Source organism: Leucoraja erinacea, unplaced genomic scaffold, assembly GCF_028641065.1.
Source record: "Leucoraja erinacea ecotype New England unplaced genomic scaffold, Leri_hhj_1 Leri_345S, whole genome shotgun sequence".
NCBI lineage: Eukaryota > Metazoa > Chordata > Chondrichthyes > Rajiformes > Rajidae > Leucoraja > Leucoraja erinaceus.
This window is the reverse complement of record NW_026576246.1, coordinates 76007-94331: the sequence shown is the minus strand read 5'-3', so window position 1 is coordinate 94331 and position 18325 is coordinate 76007. Positions and strand designations below refer to the sequence as shown.

The following is an 18325-nucleotide window of genomic DNA, read 5'->3' as shown; positions in this document are numbered from 1 at the left end:
CAGTTCACTCATTCGCTCGTGTGTCAGACGACGTGTAGCTCGCTGTTGGCTTCTGTCGTTGTCCAACGTTGACAGAATCTGTCACCGGACGCGTCACGGAGTTCACCGTGTTGTCGTTTCTGGGGATCACCACGAGGAGGCTTCTGTCAACCCCCACACATGGCAGTACGAGGAGGCTTCTGTCAACCCCCACACATGGCAGTAATAACACTAAACCAAAGTTGCTTGTCAGTCACAGTTTATGAGTTTGGAAGGATTTGGTGACAAATGTTTGTGTGACTGCCATGGTCTCATAAGGACCAGGATGGAGGGAAGTCCCATGGGATCACCAGGAATCGTCCACATTGGCAGGTGTCAAGTCAAGTGTTGCCTGGTGGTTCTGTGTTGGGCTGTAGAATGATTCAGCTTTAACAATGAGATCAGCACAAAGCCAATAGATTGGAATTTCCAGTTGGTGATGTTTACCTGTACGTTCTATCTCACATCAATAGGCCACACCTTAAACACAATGATCGTTTTACATGGAGTATAGATTGAGATTTGACAATGCAGGAACAGAGTTATTTTAAGATGTGGGTGTAACAAGGCTCAGTGTTTCCCGCATACACTGCTTCACATTTTGTGAGCGGTAAGTTACATCATTGGAATTGGAATGTGTTCTTCATCGTCGGGAAACAATGTGCTCCAGTGATTGTAAATGCAAAATACTGGTTCCAATTATGAAACTTGAACGTAATGGACGTGATCGTGTCAGCTGTGGACATGAATAAAGGCAGCAGATACTTCACGGAGCAGTCCTGCCCACCCTGAAGTGTAGGTGGTCCCAGAATCGCTCCACCTTCATCAATGATGGGCAGAGAGGCCCATGCCCCCAGCACCACCACAGGACATGAATCCCCAATGACAATCACTGTGTAAAAGGCTTTGTGTAGGAGGGAACGGCAGATGCTGGATTAAACCCAAGGTAGACACGAAAAGCTGGAGTAACTCAGTGGGACAGGGAGCAAATCTGGAGACACGGAATGGTGATGTTTCATATTGAGACCCTTGTTCAGTCTGACTCGACCCGAAAACATCACCCATTCCTTCTCTCCAGAGATGCTGCCTGTCCCACTGAGTTACTCCAGCTTTGTGTAAAAGGGTTTAGTCTTCTTTCTCTTACACCCCCACCCCCCCCCCCTCACCCCCTCCCACCCACACCCCCACACCCCCCCCCCACCCACACCCCCACCAACATAAACAATCTCCCACCTTCCAGTCTGTCGCACCACCTTACCATACTGGGCACGGGACCTCCCCAGGTAACCGCAAGCCTGGTTCCTGTGAATAGTTTATAATCCGAACATATTTATACAGCATGGAAACAGGCCCTTCGGCCCAACTTGCTCTTGCCGACCAACATCCCATCAACACTAATCCCACCTGCCTGCGTTTGCCTCATATCCCTCTTGTTCATTTCCTGTCCATATGTTTTTTTAAATGTTGTGACAGTACCTGATTCAACTACCTCCTCTGGCAGCTTGCTCCATACACCTACCACCCTGTGTGGAAAAAGTTGCCCCTCGGGTTCTTATTAAAACTTTTGTCCCTCACCTTAAACCTCTGTCCTCAGATTCTTGATTCCCCTGCTCCGGGTAAAATACTATTCCTTTATGCTGACCACTGGGGGCTGCCACAGGCTCTTTAATACGAGAGGCTGATGGGTAAGGCAGATGAACTCATGGCATGGATAGGTACGTGTGACTGGGATGATGCAGCCATTACAGAAAGCTGATGAAGGGAGACTGGATTAGCAGCTTACTGTTCCAGGGTCCAGGGTCTACAGGAGAGATAGAGGTGAGGGTAAAGGAGGAGGGGGGTCACAGTAGTAATCTCTTCAATTTGTGGCTTGTTCAATACGGAACAGCACCGTACAGCATAGAAACAGGTCGTAGTGTCCACAATGTCCCTGCCCATCATGATGCCCAAACCAACTCACCTGCCTGCACATCATCCGGGTCCCTCCATATCCATGTCGATCTAAAAGACCCTTAAACACCACAGTTGTATCCGACTCCACCACCACGTTCCCGACTCCACCGCCACGTTCCCGCCTCCACCGCCACGTTCCCGCCTCCACGTTCCCGCCTCCACCGCCACGTTCCCGCCTCCACCGCCACGTTCCCGCCTCCACCGCCACCACGTTCCCGACTCCACCGCCACGTTCCCGACTCCACCACCCACGTCCACCGCCACACCACGTTCCCGCCCGTTCCACGTTTCCGACCCACCGCCACGTTCCCGACTCCACCGCCACGTTCCCGACTCCACCGCCACGTTCCCGACTCCACCGCCACGTTCCCGCCTCCACCCCCACGTTCCCGCTCCACCGCCACGTCCACCGCCACGTTCCCGCCTCCACCCCCACGTTCCCGCCTCCACCACCACGTTCCCGCCTCCACCACCACGTTCCCGCCTCCACCACCACGTTCCCGCCTCCCCACAACGTTCCCGACTCCACCTCCACGTTCCCGCCTCCACCACCACGTTCCCGCCTCCACCACCACGTTCCCGACTCCACCACCACGTTCCCGCCTCCACCACCACGTTCCCGCCTCCACCACCACGTTCCCGACTCCACCACCACGTTCCCGACTCCACCACCACGTTCCCGACTCCACCACCACGTTCCCGACTCCACCACCACGTTCCCGACTCCACCACCACGTTCCCGACTCCACCACTCCCTGTAAAACACTTACATCGCACAACTTGTCCTTCACATCTCCGTTAAACTTTGCCCCTCTCACCCTATAGCTGTGCCCTCTAGTGTTGGACCCCTCCACCCTGTGATTAAGGCTCTGACTGTCTACCCTATCTACACTCTCATTATTTTATATATATATCTATCAGGTCTCCTGGCAACCTCCGGAGTGTTCATAAGGTCATAAATGATAGGAGCAGAATTAGGCCATTCGGCCCATTATGTCTTCTCTGCCATTCAATCTCTCCCTCCTATCCCCATTGTTCCAGAGAAAACAATCCAGGTCTGTCCAGCCTCTCCGCGTCAATCCCGGCGATCGGCAGCCCATCCCAGCCGCCCATCATCCCATCAGCCTGTGGGTGTCAGGCCCAGGGAGCCCATCATGGGGCCACTGAGAGGGCAGAGGGACCCTCCCCACCACGATCACAGCCAAAAGGGTGGGCGGGGGTGGGGTGGGGAGGAGGGGTTCCAAGAACAAACTGGGACCCGGTGAGGAGGGCAGCAGCTGCCATGTGAGCTGTAGATCGGACTGTTCAATGAACATTTGTTACTTTGTCAGTACCAGAAACTCGGTGGCCCCTGCCTTCGTGAGGTGTGCTGGTGGTTTTACCTGGATGTATGCAAAACAAAGAATACCTCGGAACATGTGACAACAGAGTATCATTGAATCAAACCATTGTAGCTGATAGCTCCTAAGCCGGCAACATTCTGGTCAACTAGTGTGTATAATATCATCATGTCTGTACAATACAATCAATGAACCACATAGACTTGTGCTGACTTGTCACCACAGAACACACTTCCAATTTAAACACCGTCAATTATCACTCCCACATAACAACATCATGATAAGTGGTTGCACAGGTTCAGCAGACAGTGGTGGAATGCAGATGTACCTTTAGAAAGGAGATGAGGAGGAATTACTTCAGTAGAGTGTGATGAATCTGTGGAATTCATTGCCACATAAGCTGTGCAGTTATTAGATATTTTGTAAAGCAGAGACTGACAGATTGTTGATTAGTACGGGTGTCAGGGGTTATGGGGAGAAGGCAGGAGAATGGGGTTAGGAGGGAGAGATGGATCAGGCATGATTGAATGGCAGAGTAGACTTGATGGGCCGAATGGCCTAATTGTGCTCCTATCACATGGATTTAACCATGTAGACACGTGTTTTAATCAGGAATACATGCTGGAGATAGGAGGCTGCAAATGCTGGAATCAGGGGCAAATAATCTGCTGGAGGAGTTCCATAGATCAGGCAGCAACTGTGATGGAAAATAAATGGTCAATGTTTCGGTTGGGGATAAAGCCAAAACGTCACCTATCCATGTTCTCCACAGATGCTGCCTGACCCACCTCCAGCACTCTGTGAAACGTCACCTATCCATGTTCTCCACAGATGCTGCCTGACCCACCGAGTTACTCCAGCACTCTGTGAAACGTCACCTATCCATGTTCTCCACAGATGCTGCCTGACCCACCGAGTTACTCCAGCACTCTGTGAAACGTCACCTATCCATGTTCTCCACAGATGCTGCCTGACCCGCTGAGTTACTCCAGCACTCTATGAAACGTCACCTATTCGTGTTCTCCAGAGATGCACAGAGTCTCTGGTCCAGAGTAGGTGAATCGAGGACCAGATGACACAGGCTCAAGGTGAAGGGGAAAACATCTCATAGGAAACTGAGGGGCCATTTTCCGTGCAAAGGGTGGTGGGTCTGGAACGAGGTGCCAGAGGAGATAGTTGAGGCTGGGACTATCCCAACATTTAGGAAACAGTTAGACAGGTACATGGATAGGGCAGGTTTGGATGGATATGTACCAAACGCGGGCAGGTGGTACATGTTGGCTGGTGTGGGCAAGGGCTTGTTGCCACACTGCATCACACCATGACTCTAAAACCAGAGAGCATAAGTTTAAGGTGAGGGGCGGGGAGGTGGGGAATTTAATGCGGTAATTCTTGAGGGGTAACATTTTTCTTTACACAAAAGGCGGCAGATGTATGGATCAATGAGATGCAATGCTGAGGCTCTATAAAGCACTGGTCAGGCCGCATTTGGAATATTGTGAGCAATTTTGGGCACCATATCTGAGGAAGGATGTGCAGGCTCTGGAGAGGGGTCCAGAGGAGGTTTACAAGAATGATCCCAGGAATGAGTGGGGCACCATATCTGAGGAGGGTTGTCAGCACTGGGACTGTACCTGCTGGAGTTTAGAGAAGGATGAGGGGAGACCTCATTGAAATGTATAGAATAGTGAAAGGCCTGGATAGAGTGGATGTGGAGAGGATGTTTCTACTAGTGGGAGAGTCTAGGACTGGAGGTCATAGCCTCAGAAATAAAGGACACTCTTTAGGAAGGAGATGATGAACTTCTTTAGTCAGAGGGTGGTGAATCTGTGGAATTTTTTGCCACATTAGGCAGTGGAGGATTGTATCAGTGGATATATTGAAGGCAAGAGACAGATAGTTCTTGATTAGTACAGAAATCAGTGGTTATGGGGAGAAGGCAGGAGAATGGGGTTAGGAGGGAGAGATAGATCAGCCATGATTGAATGGCGGAGTAAACTTGATGGGCTAAATGGCCTAATTCTACACTGATCACTTATGAACTATCTTATGAACAATCTGCCAGAAGATTGAATAATTTAATGTGGACAGGTACATGGATAGGACACGTTTCGAGGGATTAGGTATAAAGCAGGCTGGTGGGACGTGTAGTTGGGACATGTTGGTCGGTGTGGGCAAGTTGGGCTAAAGGGCCAGTTTCTACGCTGTAGGATTGTAACAGTGGAGCAGCAGGAACATGATGTACCTCTCAGGCATTGTACCCTCCTTCACAGAGCAGATCTGGACTTTAACCCTCAACAGCCATATGTACCTGTAAAATTCCAACGCAAACATCTCAGTCCCAAAAGCTGCTGTGGATCCTCAGCCAGGGAAGGAAGGTTCAAACCTCCACTGGTCACAGAATGAAGAAATGGTCCCTAACTTACTCCTGAGCTGCCCATCCTCAACCCCTTGCCAATGGGACCACACCACACCCCACTCAACTTAAGCCTGGTAATATTTTAAACTGCTTGATCCTCCAAACTCAAGAATATTACAAAACATAGAAACACAGAAAATAGGTGCAGGAGGAGGCCATTCGGCCCTTCGAGCCAGCACCGCCATTCATTGTGATAAACGCTGATCATCCACAATCAGTAATCCGTGCCTGCCTTCTCCCCATATCCCTCGACTTCATTAGCCCCTAGAGCTCTGTCTATCTCTTTTAATTTCATCCAGTGACTTGGCCTCCACTGCCTTCTGTAGCAGAGAATTCCAGAAATTCACAACTCTCTGGGTGAAAAAGTTTTTTCTCATCTCAGTTTTAAATGGCCTCCCCTTTATTCTTGGACTGTGGCCCCAGGTTCTGGACTCGCCCACATTGGGAACATTTTTCCTGCATCTAGCTTGTCCAGTCCTTTTATAAGTTCCTATAAAATACCCTCTCATCCTTCTAAATTCCAGTGAATACAAGCCCAGTCTTTCCAATCCTTCCACATATGACAGTCCCGCCATCCTGGGGATTGACCTGGTGAACCTACGCTGCACTGCCCCAATAGCAAGGATGTCCTTCCACAAATTAGGGGACCAAAACTGCACACAATACTCCAGATGTGGTCTCACCAGGGCCCTGTACAACTGCAGAAGGACCTCTTTACTCCTATACTCAAATCCTCTCATTATGAAGGCCAACATGCCATTAGCTTCCTGCACAGCCTGCTGTACCTGTATGTTTACTTTCAGTGACTGGTGTACAAGGACACCCAGATCTTGTTACACTTCCCTTTTTCCCCAAATCTGACATCATTGAGGCCGCATCTCTGGAGAGAAGGAATTGGCGATGTTGTGGGTCGAGACCCTACTTTAGATTGATGTCAGAGGAGGGGGCAGGGCAAAGAAAGAAAGACCTTACTCATCCATTCTCGAACTTTCTTTCCCATTAATTCGAGAATCTTTTGTAATTTTTCCAGTACTCACTTCCCCTTCAACTACATCGTTATACTCCCAATTTGTCAATCCCTCCCCCCCCACTATTTAGTTTAAACCCACACATGTAACCCTAGCAAATCTACCTGCCAGAACGTTGGACCCCTTCAGTTAAGGTGTAACACATCCCTTTTGTACAGGTCACCCCCACCACAGAAGAGATCCCAGTGATCTATAAATCTAAATCCTTGCTCCCTGCTCCAGCCCCCTAGCCGTACATTCAGATCCCCTATCTCTCTGTTCCAGTCCTCACTAGCACGAGGTACTGGAAGCAATCTAGAGATAACCACCCTAGAAGTTCTGCCTTGAGTTTTCTTTCTAACTCTCGAACTCGCGTTGCAGAACCTCCTTCCTCTTCTTCTTGACATCCTTTGTGCCTACATGCACAACTACTTCATAGAAACATAGAAATTAGATGCAGGAGTAGGCCATTTGGCCCTTCGAGCCTGCACCGCCATTCAATATGATCATGGCTGATCATCCAACTCAGTATCCCGTACCTGCCTTCTCTCCATACCCCCTGATTCCTTTAGCCACAAGGGCCACATCTCCCTCCCTCTTAAATATAGTCAATGAACTGGCCTCAACTACACTCTGAGTTCCAGAGATTCACCACACTGTGTGAAAAAGTTTTTCTCATCTTGGTTTTAAAGGATTTCCCCCTTATCCTTAAGCTGTGACCCCTTGTCCTGGTCTTCCCCAAAATCGGGAACAATCTTCCTGCATCTAGCCTGTCCAGCCCCTTAAGAATTTTGTAAGTTTCTATAACATCCCCTCTCAATCTCCTAAATTCTAGAGAGTATAAACCAAGTCTATCCAGTCTTTCTTCATAAGACAGTCCTGGCATCCCAGGAATCAGTCTGGTGAACCTTCTCTGCACTCCCTCTATGGCAATAATGTCCTTCCTCAGATTTGGAGAACAACACTGTATGCAATACTCCAGGTGTGGTCTCACCAAGACCCTGTACAACTACAGTAGAAACCTCCCTGCTCCTATACTCAAATCCTTTTGCTATGAAAGCTAACATACCATTCGCTTTCTTCTCTGCCTGCTGCACCTGCATGCCTACTTTCAATGACTGGTGTGCCATAACACCCAGGTCTCGCTGCATCTCCCCTTTTCCTAATCGGCCACCATTTAGATAATAATCTGCTTTCCTGTTTTTGCCACCAAAATGGATAAGCTCACATTTATCCACATTATACTGCATCTGCCAAACATTTGCCCACTCATCCAGCCTATCCACGTCACCTTGCAGTCTCCTAGCATCCTCCTCACAGCTAACACTGCCGCCTAGCTTAGTGTCATCCGCAAACTTGGAGATATTGCCTTCAATTCCCTCATCCAGATCATTAATATATATTGTAAATAGCTGGGGTCCCAGCACTGAGCCTTGCGGTACCCCACTAGTCACTGCCTGCCATTGTGAAAAGGACCCGTTTACTCCTACTCTTTGCTTCCCGTTTGCCAGCCAGTTCTCTATCCACATCAATACTGAACCCCCAATGCCATGTGCTTTAAGTTTGTATACTAATCTCTTATGTTGGACATTGTCGAAAGCCTTCTGGAATTCCAGATACACCTCATCCACTGGTTCTCCGCCATCCACGCTACTAGTTACATCCTCGAAGAATTCTATAAGATTCGTCAGACATGATTTAACTTTCGTAAATCCACGCTGACTTTGTCCAATGATTTCACCACTTTCCAAATGTGCTGCTTTCCCATCTTTAATAACTGACTCTAGAGGTTTCCCCCTACCGATGTTAGACCAACTGGTCTGTAATTCCCCGTTGTTCAACACTGGTTGTTCAACACTGGTTGTTCAACACTGGTTGTTCAACACTGCCTCAGTGACCAGTACATCTGGTCACAGGGTAAAGTTTCATGGCACTGGGAATGTACTCATTGAAGGATGAGAGGAGACCTCATTGAAAATTACCGAATAATGAAAGGCCTGGATAGAGTGGATGTGGAGAGGATGTTTCCAATAGTGGAAGAGTCCAGGCCTCTCCAATAGTGGGAGAGTGCACAGCCTCAGATTAAAAGGATATACGTTTAGAAAGGAGACAAGGAGGAATTGCTTTAGCCAGAGGGTGGTGAATCTGTGGAATTCATTGCCACAGACAGTTGTGGAGGCCAAGTCATTGGGTATTTTTCAAGTGGAGTTTGGCAGATTCTTGATTAGGAAGGGTAATCATGGTAATGGGGAGAAGGCAGGAAAATGGGGTTGAGAAGGAGAGATAGATCAGCCATGATTGAATGGTGGAATAGGCATGATGGGCCGAATGGCCTAATTCTGCCCCTATGATTTACGAAGATCTCACCTTGTCTCTGAAGCTGCCATTTGTTCACTTGTCCACCACATTTTCCACCCACTTAAGGAAATCCCTCTCAGTCATATTTCATCTACGCATCATCAATGTAACAAAATACAAAAATAAATCCTCCCGACAGCCTTGCGAAGCGTAGATCCCACGTTGTATTTCGTGTTGACGAAGCATTTGCCAATTAACAAAGAACAAGGGGTCACAGTTTAAGGATAAGGGGGAAATCTTTTAGGACTGAGATGAGAAAAACATTTTTCACACAGAGAGTGGTGAATCTCTGGAATTCTCTGCCACAGAAGGTAGTTGAGGCCAGTTCATTGGCTATATTTAAGAGGGAGTTAGATGTGGCCCTTGTGGCTAAAGGAATCAGGGGGTATGGAGAGAAGGCAGGTACAGGATACCGAGTTAGATGATCAGCCATGATCATATTGAATGGCGGTGCAGGCTCGAAGGGCCGAATGGCCTACTCCTGCACCTATTTTCTATGTAATTGCACGTTAAGTATTGGGTTTGGCAATGTTCCTCAAACCTGCACATCTGTTAGTTCATGAGACAATTAAACACTTGACTCTCGACTATCTTTAAAGTCTTCTTTTACTAAATAAATTAATAATTAGCACTGTGATCGTACACAATGTGCAATGGGTCAGCTGTCATAGGTCTCTCTTCAGTTATTTTCATCGATGCAGAATACTCCCACAATCCCCGACCACCCAAAGCTAAATTATCTTTACATTAAACTGTAAAGCAGAACTGGGATCCAAATAGCCAACGCCAGCTCTCGAGGATGCCTGGAGCTCTCCATGCCCACACAATATCCTCCCTCCCAGTGCATTGAAATGTAAAACCTGGTACAAAATGTGTTCAAGTGAGCTCATAGGAGCAATGGAAACAATTCAGGAATTTATATCAAACCACAATCTACTTAAATTAAACTGAGGCAGCAGCTGACTGGGGCCGTCGTTAACCCCAACCCTAAATATAATTCTAATTGTGTGAACCTACTCTAAAGGTGTCCCGGAGAAGCCCGCGTGTGATAACCCAGTGATAAAAACGTGTAGGTTTCTGCATCTGGAACTCCTTCTCACAAAACAATGACCTCGTTAGACCATCAACAATCTTGCATCAAGAATTTGCCAAAACAAAGCCATCTGCAAAGTTGCGGATTCCATGGATATAAAAATTACATTAGTGGCGTCTTTGCGACGCTAGGAATAGATTTTAGAAACAATGTGATCATGCGATAGGAATGAACGGAGCACGCTGAGAGTTGCAAATGCATCCCCTCTATATCCCAGTTTCCTGCACCACCCAGTCTCGCAGGGCTGTCACACGAGAATACACTCCTGGTATGTTGGGACTCGCACATTTAATCCCATAGCTGACGATTCCAGCAAGATACCAAGTCTTATCAGGATCTCTGCAAACCAACGGACCTCCCGAGTCACCCTGCAAAAGATGAGGAAGGCAATTGTTTCATTCAGTTTAGAGATACAGCACGGAAACAGACACTTCAGCCCACCCAGTCCATGCCGACCAGCAATCCCATACACTGCACTATCCTACACACACTTCTAACCAAAGCCAAATTAATCTGCAAACCCGCATGTCTCTGGAGTGTGGGAGGAAACCGGGGCACCCAGAGAAAACCCACAGGGTCATTGGAAGAATGTACAAACTCAGTACAGACAGCATCTGTAGTCAGAATGCTGAGTCAGCAACTAGATAATTACTGCACAGTAATGTTACTAAGACATCACCTGGTGCGTTTGCTCTAAAGTGAACACCTAGTCCCCTGCAGTCAGAAACAGGTGAATTGATCATGAGGAACAAGGACATGGCAGACTAATTGAATAACTACTTTGGTTCTGTCTTCACTAACGAAGACATAAATAATCTGCTGGAAATAGCAGGGGGTCAAATGAGATGGAGGAATTGAGTGAAATCCAGGTTAGCCGGGAAGTGGTGTTAGGTAAATTGAATGGATTAAAGGCCGATAAATCCCCAGGGCCAGATAGGCTGCATCCCAGAGTACTTAAGGAAGTAGCCTCAAAAATAGTGGATGCATTAGTGATAATTTTTCAAAACTCTTTAGATTCTGGAGTAGTTCCTGAGGATTGGAGGGTAGCTAATGTAACCCCACTTTTTAAAAAGGGATGGGAGAGAGAAAACGGGGAATTACAGACCAGTCAGTCCAACATCAATAGTGGGGAAACTGCTAGTTATTAAAAATGGGATAGCAGCACATTGGGAAAGTGGTGAAATCATTGGACAAAGTCAACATGGATTTATGAAGGGTAAATCATGTCTGAAGAATCTTATAGAATTTTTCGAGGATGTAACTAGTAGAGTGGATAAGGGAGAACCAGTGGATGTGTTCTATCTGGACTTTCAGAAGGCTTTCGACAAGGCTCCCACATAAGAGATTAGTATACAAACTTAAAGCACACGGTATTGGCGGTTCAGTATTGATGTGGATAGAGAACTGGCTGGAAGACAGGAAGCAAAGCGTAGGAGTAAACAGGTCCTTTTCAGAATGACAGGCAGTGACTAGTGGGGTACCGCAAGGCTCAGTGCTGGGACCCCAGCTATTTACAATATATATTAATGATTTGGACAAGGGAATTGATTGCAACATCTCCAAGTTTGCGGATGACACGAATCTGGGGGGCAGTATTAGCTGTGAGGAGGATGCTAGGCGGCTGCATGGTGACTTGGATAGGTTGGGTGAGTGGGCAAATGCATGGCAGATGCAGTATGATGTGGATAAATGTGAGGTTATCCACTTGGGTGGCAAAAACAGGAAAGTAGACTTTTATCTGAATGGTGGCTGATTAGGAAAAGGGGAGATGCAACGAGACCTGGGTGTCATGGTACACCAGACATTGAAAGTAGGCATGCAGGTGCAGCAGGCAATGAAGAAAGTGAATGGTATGTTAGCATTCATAGCAAAAGGATTTGAGTATAGGAGCAGGGAGGTTCTACTGCTGTTGTACAGGGTATTGGTGAGACCACACCTGGAGTAATGTGTACAGTTTTGGTCTCCTAATCAGAGGAAAGACATTCTTGCCATAGAGGGAGTACAGAGAAGGTTCACCAGACTGATTTCTGGGATGTCAGGACTTTCATATGAAGAAAGACTGGATAGGCTTGGCTTGTACTCGCTAGAATTTAGATGATTGAGGGGGGGGGGGGGGATCTTAGAGAAACTTACAAAATTCTTAAGGTGTTGGACAGGCTAGATGCAGGGAGATTGTTCCCGATGTTGGGAAGTCCAGAACAAGGGGTCACAGTTTAAGGATAAGGTGGAAATCCTTTAGGACCGAGATGAGAAAAACATTTTTCACACAGTGGTGAATCTCTGGAATTTTACTTCGGAGTCACGTGAGTGACTACGTGAAGAACCCCGCTAGGACGCAAGCGTGTCATATCGCTACACGCATTGCAACGAGTCACAGCAGGGGGAAGGACGTTCCCCTTAAGAGGCAGAATCAAAAAGCCAACAACAGCAGGTAAGGGACTCTGCGTTTTTCCAACTTACCTTGCAGGTGGAAAGATGGACAGAGCGACTAGAAGGAAGGCTGCGAAAAAGCTGGAGGGGGAGAACCGCGGAGTTGCGGGCAGCCAGCAGCAACAGCAGCCGCCGACGGTACGCCAATCTCCCGAAATGGGAACAGCTGTGCCTGACTTCACTCCCGCACCGGCCAAATCCACTCCTCGGCCGGGCGGGAAAGCGAAGCAAAAGACGGATCGAATGCCAGACTCAGACGAGTCTGGCTTTCAGCAGCCGCGAGCGGCCAGTGCCCGTGATAACCGGGGCCGGTTGGAGCGGTTGCAGGATGATGAGCAGCCGGGAGCAGCCAGTGCCCGAGAGCATTGGAGCCGGTTGGAGCGGCTGCAGGACGAGGAACAGCTGCGAGCGGCCAGTGCCCGTGAGCACCGGGGCCGGTTGGAGCGGTTGCAGGATGATGAGCAGCCGGGAGCGACCAGTGCCCGAGAGCATTGGAGCCGGTTGGAGCGGTTGCAAGATGACGAGCAGCCGGGAGCGGCCAGTGCCCGTGAGCACCGGGGCCGGTTGGAGCGGCTGCTGCAGGATCAGGAGCAGCCGTGAGTGGCCTATGCCCGAGAGCATAAGAGCCAGTTGGAGCGGCTGCTGGAGGAAATCCTCCAAAGTGGCAGACTCGGGGAGATGGAGGCTAGCCACAGTGGGCAATCAATAAGCCCCACAGCAGTACCCCTTGTGGGGCTGCATAGTGTCTCTTCCTCATCAGAGGAGAACACGGAGGATCAGTTCTGGGCTGAACCTGAACAGGGCAGGGAACAACATACCCCCAGTAAGCTTGGGGTGAAAGAAGACATGCTGACATGGTGACCCAGTTTTTCCAACCAGACCAAACTGGGCAAGACCTGGAGCCGAAGATAGCGGCTAGCATTGATTATATGTCGTTTAATCAACTACAGGCACTGGCTCTATCAGACACCATGACACGGCATTTACCTCCAGGTAACTGCAAGTCATTAAATGTTCCGAGTGTAAACCAGTGCATCTGGAAACATGTGGGGACAGCAATTCGAACCAGTGATTTAAAAATTCAAAAGGTCCTAAAAGTAATAACGGCAGGAATAACAGCTTTTGCCCGAACTTTGAAGGAGCAAAACATGACCCAAGACCACCAGGATGCACTGGCTTTACTGTGCAACTCACAGTACGAGTTGAATAACATTAGAAAAAGTGTAATCCAACCAGCATTGGACCCCAAATTTGCCGGCCTCTGTAAACCAGGAACCTCCAAACAGACCAATTCAATTGTTTGGAGGGAATTAACCCAAACAAGTCAAGGAACTTGATGAAGAGGCGAAAACACTGGGGCTCATAAAGGCAGCAACCAAAACCTACTACGGCCAAAAATATCAGCCCTACGGACCCCCCCAGATGGTCAACACAAATCGCAGGTAGCGCAAAAACCAGGAGCACCCAACAGCGGTCTTTTTTAGGCCATGGCCCAGACCGACCGCCCTGGAAAATGCGCAAGCCTTCAACCCAACAACAGACCCAAACAACGGTGCCTCAACGTCCACGGAGGATGCCGAAGATATAACGCACCTACCACTGGTAACCATGGAGGTAGGTGGGTCTGGTTCCTTAAAAATTAAAGGGAGCACGAAAGTTGGTTGGAGGTTACGATATTATTTGGATGCATGGAACAAGATAACTTTTGACACTTCCATTCTAAGCAGTATCCAGGGTTATACCATAGAATTTATACTAAAACATAACCCACCAGTACAGCATGCACCGAACCTAATGTTCGTACTCTCAGGCACAGAAAAATCTAAAGCACATGCTGAACTACAACGACTATATAAAAAAAGGAGTAATTGAACACACCCAACACGAATCACAGGAATTCGTGTCCAATATCTTTATAAAAAAACAAGAAAGATGGTAGTTGCCGCATCATCATCGATTTGACAACTTTAAATACCTTTGTGCAATATATTCATTTCAAAATGGAAACCTTTGTTACTGCTAAGCAATTAGTTTCCGAAGGCTACTATAAGGCAAGCATCGATTTAAAAGATGCTTACTATACAGTACCCATAAGAGGTAACCACAGATGTTATTTGAAATTCAACTGGATGGGACAGCACTGACAATACAGGGCTCTACCAAATGCGCAAACTTCAGCCCCCAGGTTATTAACAAAAATTTTGAAACCAGCCTTGGCGTTACTACGAAAGCAAAAACATATGGTAATGGCATATCTGGATGACATACTTATTGTTGACAAAACTTTGGAATTGGCTAAACTAGCAGTAACAGCCACGAAACAATTGTTTGAAGAACTGGGATTCATCATCCATCCAGTTAAGTCTAAATTAACGCCTTCAACAAAAATGGATTACATGGGGTTCACCATTAACTCGGTTCTCATGTCAGTGACTTTGCCGATAGAAAAGATTACAGCCTTAAAAGAGGCTTGCAGCAAAATCATTGACATCACCAAACCCTCCATTAGACTGGTAGCCAGGATAATTGGGAAAATAGTGGCCGCATTTCCAGCCACACAATTCGGACCTTTACACTATCGAAATTTACAGAGAGCAAAAATAAGAGCACTCAAAATTAATGGTGGCCATTTTGACAGGCCAATGAAGCTACCTACAGAGGCCATAATAGAATTAAAATGGTGGGAACACAACATCAAGTATTGTTCCAACCCACTAATTATCAGCAACCCGTATATGGTACTACAAAGTGATGCCAGTGCACTTGGTTGGGGAGCCACCAATTCCATCTCGAGCTGTGGAGGGAGATGGAATGCACAGGATGCATCATTATTAAAGGCACGGGGTATAAACTACCTGGAAATGTAAAGTGCATTCCATGGCCTTAAGTCATATTGTTCGGGGTTAAATCACCAGCATGTTAGACTACAAATTGACAACACCACCGTGGTAACATATATCAACCATATGGGTGGAAATAAATCGACATCATGTGACAATCTGACCAACACAACTTGGCAATGGTGTATCCAGAGGAATATTTGGATATCAGCTACCTACTTACCTGGTAAACTAAATTTAGTGGCAGACACCAGGTCACGCAAATTCAATAAAAACACTGAATGGATGTTGGATAAAAATGTATTTGCTGAAATTACAGCACGGTATGGAACACCAGATATCGATCTTTTCGCATCCAGGCTAAATCACCAGTTACCAAGTTATGTTTCATGGGAACCAGACCCTGGGGCAGCAGCTACAGATGCATTTTCGCTGCTTTGGGGGAAATTGTTTATTTATGCATTCCCTCCTTTCTGCCTCATCAGTCGGGTACTAAGGAAAATACAACAAGAATCTGCATCTGGGATTCTAATTGTACCCGATTGGCCTACTCAACCATGGTTCCCGGTGATACTAGACATGGCATTAGAACCATGCATCACCATTCAACATAGACCAAATTTACTGGTCCATCCAGTAACACAGGAAAGTCACCCATCATAATCATACCAACTTATTAATTTGTAGAGTCTAAAAGCGCTTCTGCAACACATGGGACTGATGGACCGAACAATGGATATGATTGCATCGGCCCGCAGACAGTCCACCAAAAAACAGTACTTGGTGCACATCAACAAATGGGGGAAGTACTGTCACGACAATAACCTCAACCACAGATCCAACAACATTCCGTCTGTTCTGGAATTTCTGGCCAGCCTTCACTACGATGAGGGGCTCAGCTACAGTGCCATCAACTGTGCCAGAAGGGCTCTGTCAAACTACCTGTGGCAAGGAACAGAGTGGCATTCTGTAGGGACACACCCCCTGGTAACCAAACTAATGAGGGGGCATTTTCAACACAAATCCCCCAAGAACCAGGTACACCCAAATTTGGGACGTGAGCATTGTATTGACCATGTTGAAAAACTGGTCTCCACCAACAGCTCTGTCCCTACAGAAACTAACAATGAAAATGGTCATGCTGATGGCTTTGGTCACGGCACAAAGGGTCCAGTCACGACAAAAACTAAGGCTGGACAACTTGACTATTTCATCTGGGAATTTGACTTTTCATATCCATGACTTAATTAAACAGAACAGACCGGGAACAGCAGGGCAAAAAATGGAATTCAGGGCCTACCCGACGGATGATCGCCTCTGTATAGTAACTCACTTATTATTATACATAGAACCGACAAGAATCATCAGAGGGAAAGAAATGGCACTGTTAATTAGCCACCAACAGCCACGATGGCTAAAACAGGTCCTAATAAAGGCAGAAGTAGTAAATAAAGTTTTTAAATCTCACTCCACCAGGGCTGCAGCCACATCAGCAGCAAAACAGTTGGATGTTCCTATGGACCAAATCCTCAAGACTGCAGGATGGTCAACGGAAAGAACGTTCCAACGATTTTTATCATAAACCGGTCATAGAACCTGGAACATTTGCAGAAACACTTTTCAGTTCTGTAATATGATTTTACCCATAAATAGGTGCTATGATTTGGATTTAATTTAAAAAAAAAATTGTTGTTCTATATCGTATTGATGTCTAATGATGTTAACACTATTCTCCCCACAATCAAGGCAGAAGTGAGGCATGGACTCGTTCCACGGCATGAAATCACAGAGCTTTAAAATCTTCACGTAGTCACTCACGTGACTCCGAAGTAAAATAGTAAGATTAAACGAGAACTTACCAGTTTGAAGTTTGATCTTTATTTTATGAGGAGTAATGTTGAGGGAATACTTGCCCTCCGCTCCCACCCTTGATCATATACTCAACTGATATCTCTTCTCTAATCTTACTGTGTTTATCATTATAGTTATCTGTGATTCCACACCGCTGCTTTGAAGAATGACACGCATGCGCCCTAGCGGGGTTCTTCACGTATTCCCTCAACGTTACTCCTCATAAAATAAAGATCAAATTTTAACTGGTAAGTTCTCGTTTAATCTTACTATTCTCTGCCACAGAACGTAGTTGAGGCCAGTTCATTGGCTATATTTAAGAGGGAGCTAAGTGGCCCTTGTGGCTAAAGGGATCAGGGGTATGGAGAGAAGGCAGGTACAGGATACTAATTTGGATGATCAGCCATGATCATATTGAATTGCGGTGCAGGCTCAAAGGGCCGAATGGCCTACTCCTGCACCTATTTTCTATGTTTCTATGTTTCTAGTCTCTTCCCCCCAGGGTCGAGGAGTCCAAAACCCAGAGGAACCAGGCTCAATGTGAAAGGACAAAGGTACCTCAGGCCGAATGTTTTGCATCTGGAGCAAGCTGCCAGAGGAAATGATAGAAGCAGAGACTAATAGGACTTGGACAATATTCGGACAAATGCATGAAGAGGAAGATGGAGGGTTGTGGCCCCAACACACGCAAATGGGAGTAGCTCTATATGTCAACTTCGTCAGCATGGACAAGACGGGCCAAATGGTCTGTTTCAAATCTGATCTTACAAGACTATAATTAGTAATACGAGCAAAGATAATGTCACATCAATAGTTAGCAGGTTACCTGACAGGCATCGACTCCTCCGGCCATGATCCCTGCACAGATCATCTTCTCAGTGACCAGGTTCTTGTAGACACGCTGGCATCTTTGACTACTGATGATATGCACAACGGCTTTCTGAAGGATCGTGGCAAGTGACCCTGGAAAACAGAACAGTAGTTGCACAGGAGCCAACAGGTCACTCATTGCAAGC

At 47.0% G+C, this 18325-nt stretch overlaps 1 protein-coding gene across 1 annotated transcript in view; it reads right to left on the bottom strand.

Moving 5' to 3' along the window:
• Positions 1 to 8977: 8977 nt before the first annotated feature.
• The window catches only part of LOC129693552 (uncharacterized), an 85299-nt gene continuing 75951 nt past the window's right edge, over positions 8978 to 18325 (bottom strand). Inside the window, exons 14-15 of the mRNA XM_055630352.1 lie at positions 18136 to 18272; positions 8978 to 10556 (exon numbers count right to left, since the gene is read on the bottom strand). Of these exons, the coding sequence (XP_055486327.1) occupies positions 10395 to 10556; positions 18136 to 18272 (299 nt within the window). The 3' untranslated portion in view covers positions 8978 to 10394. The remainder of the gene's footprint in view (positions 10557 to 18135; positions 18273 to 18325) is intronic.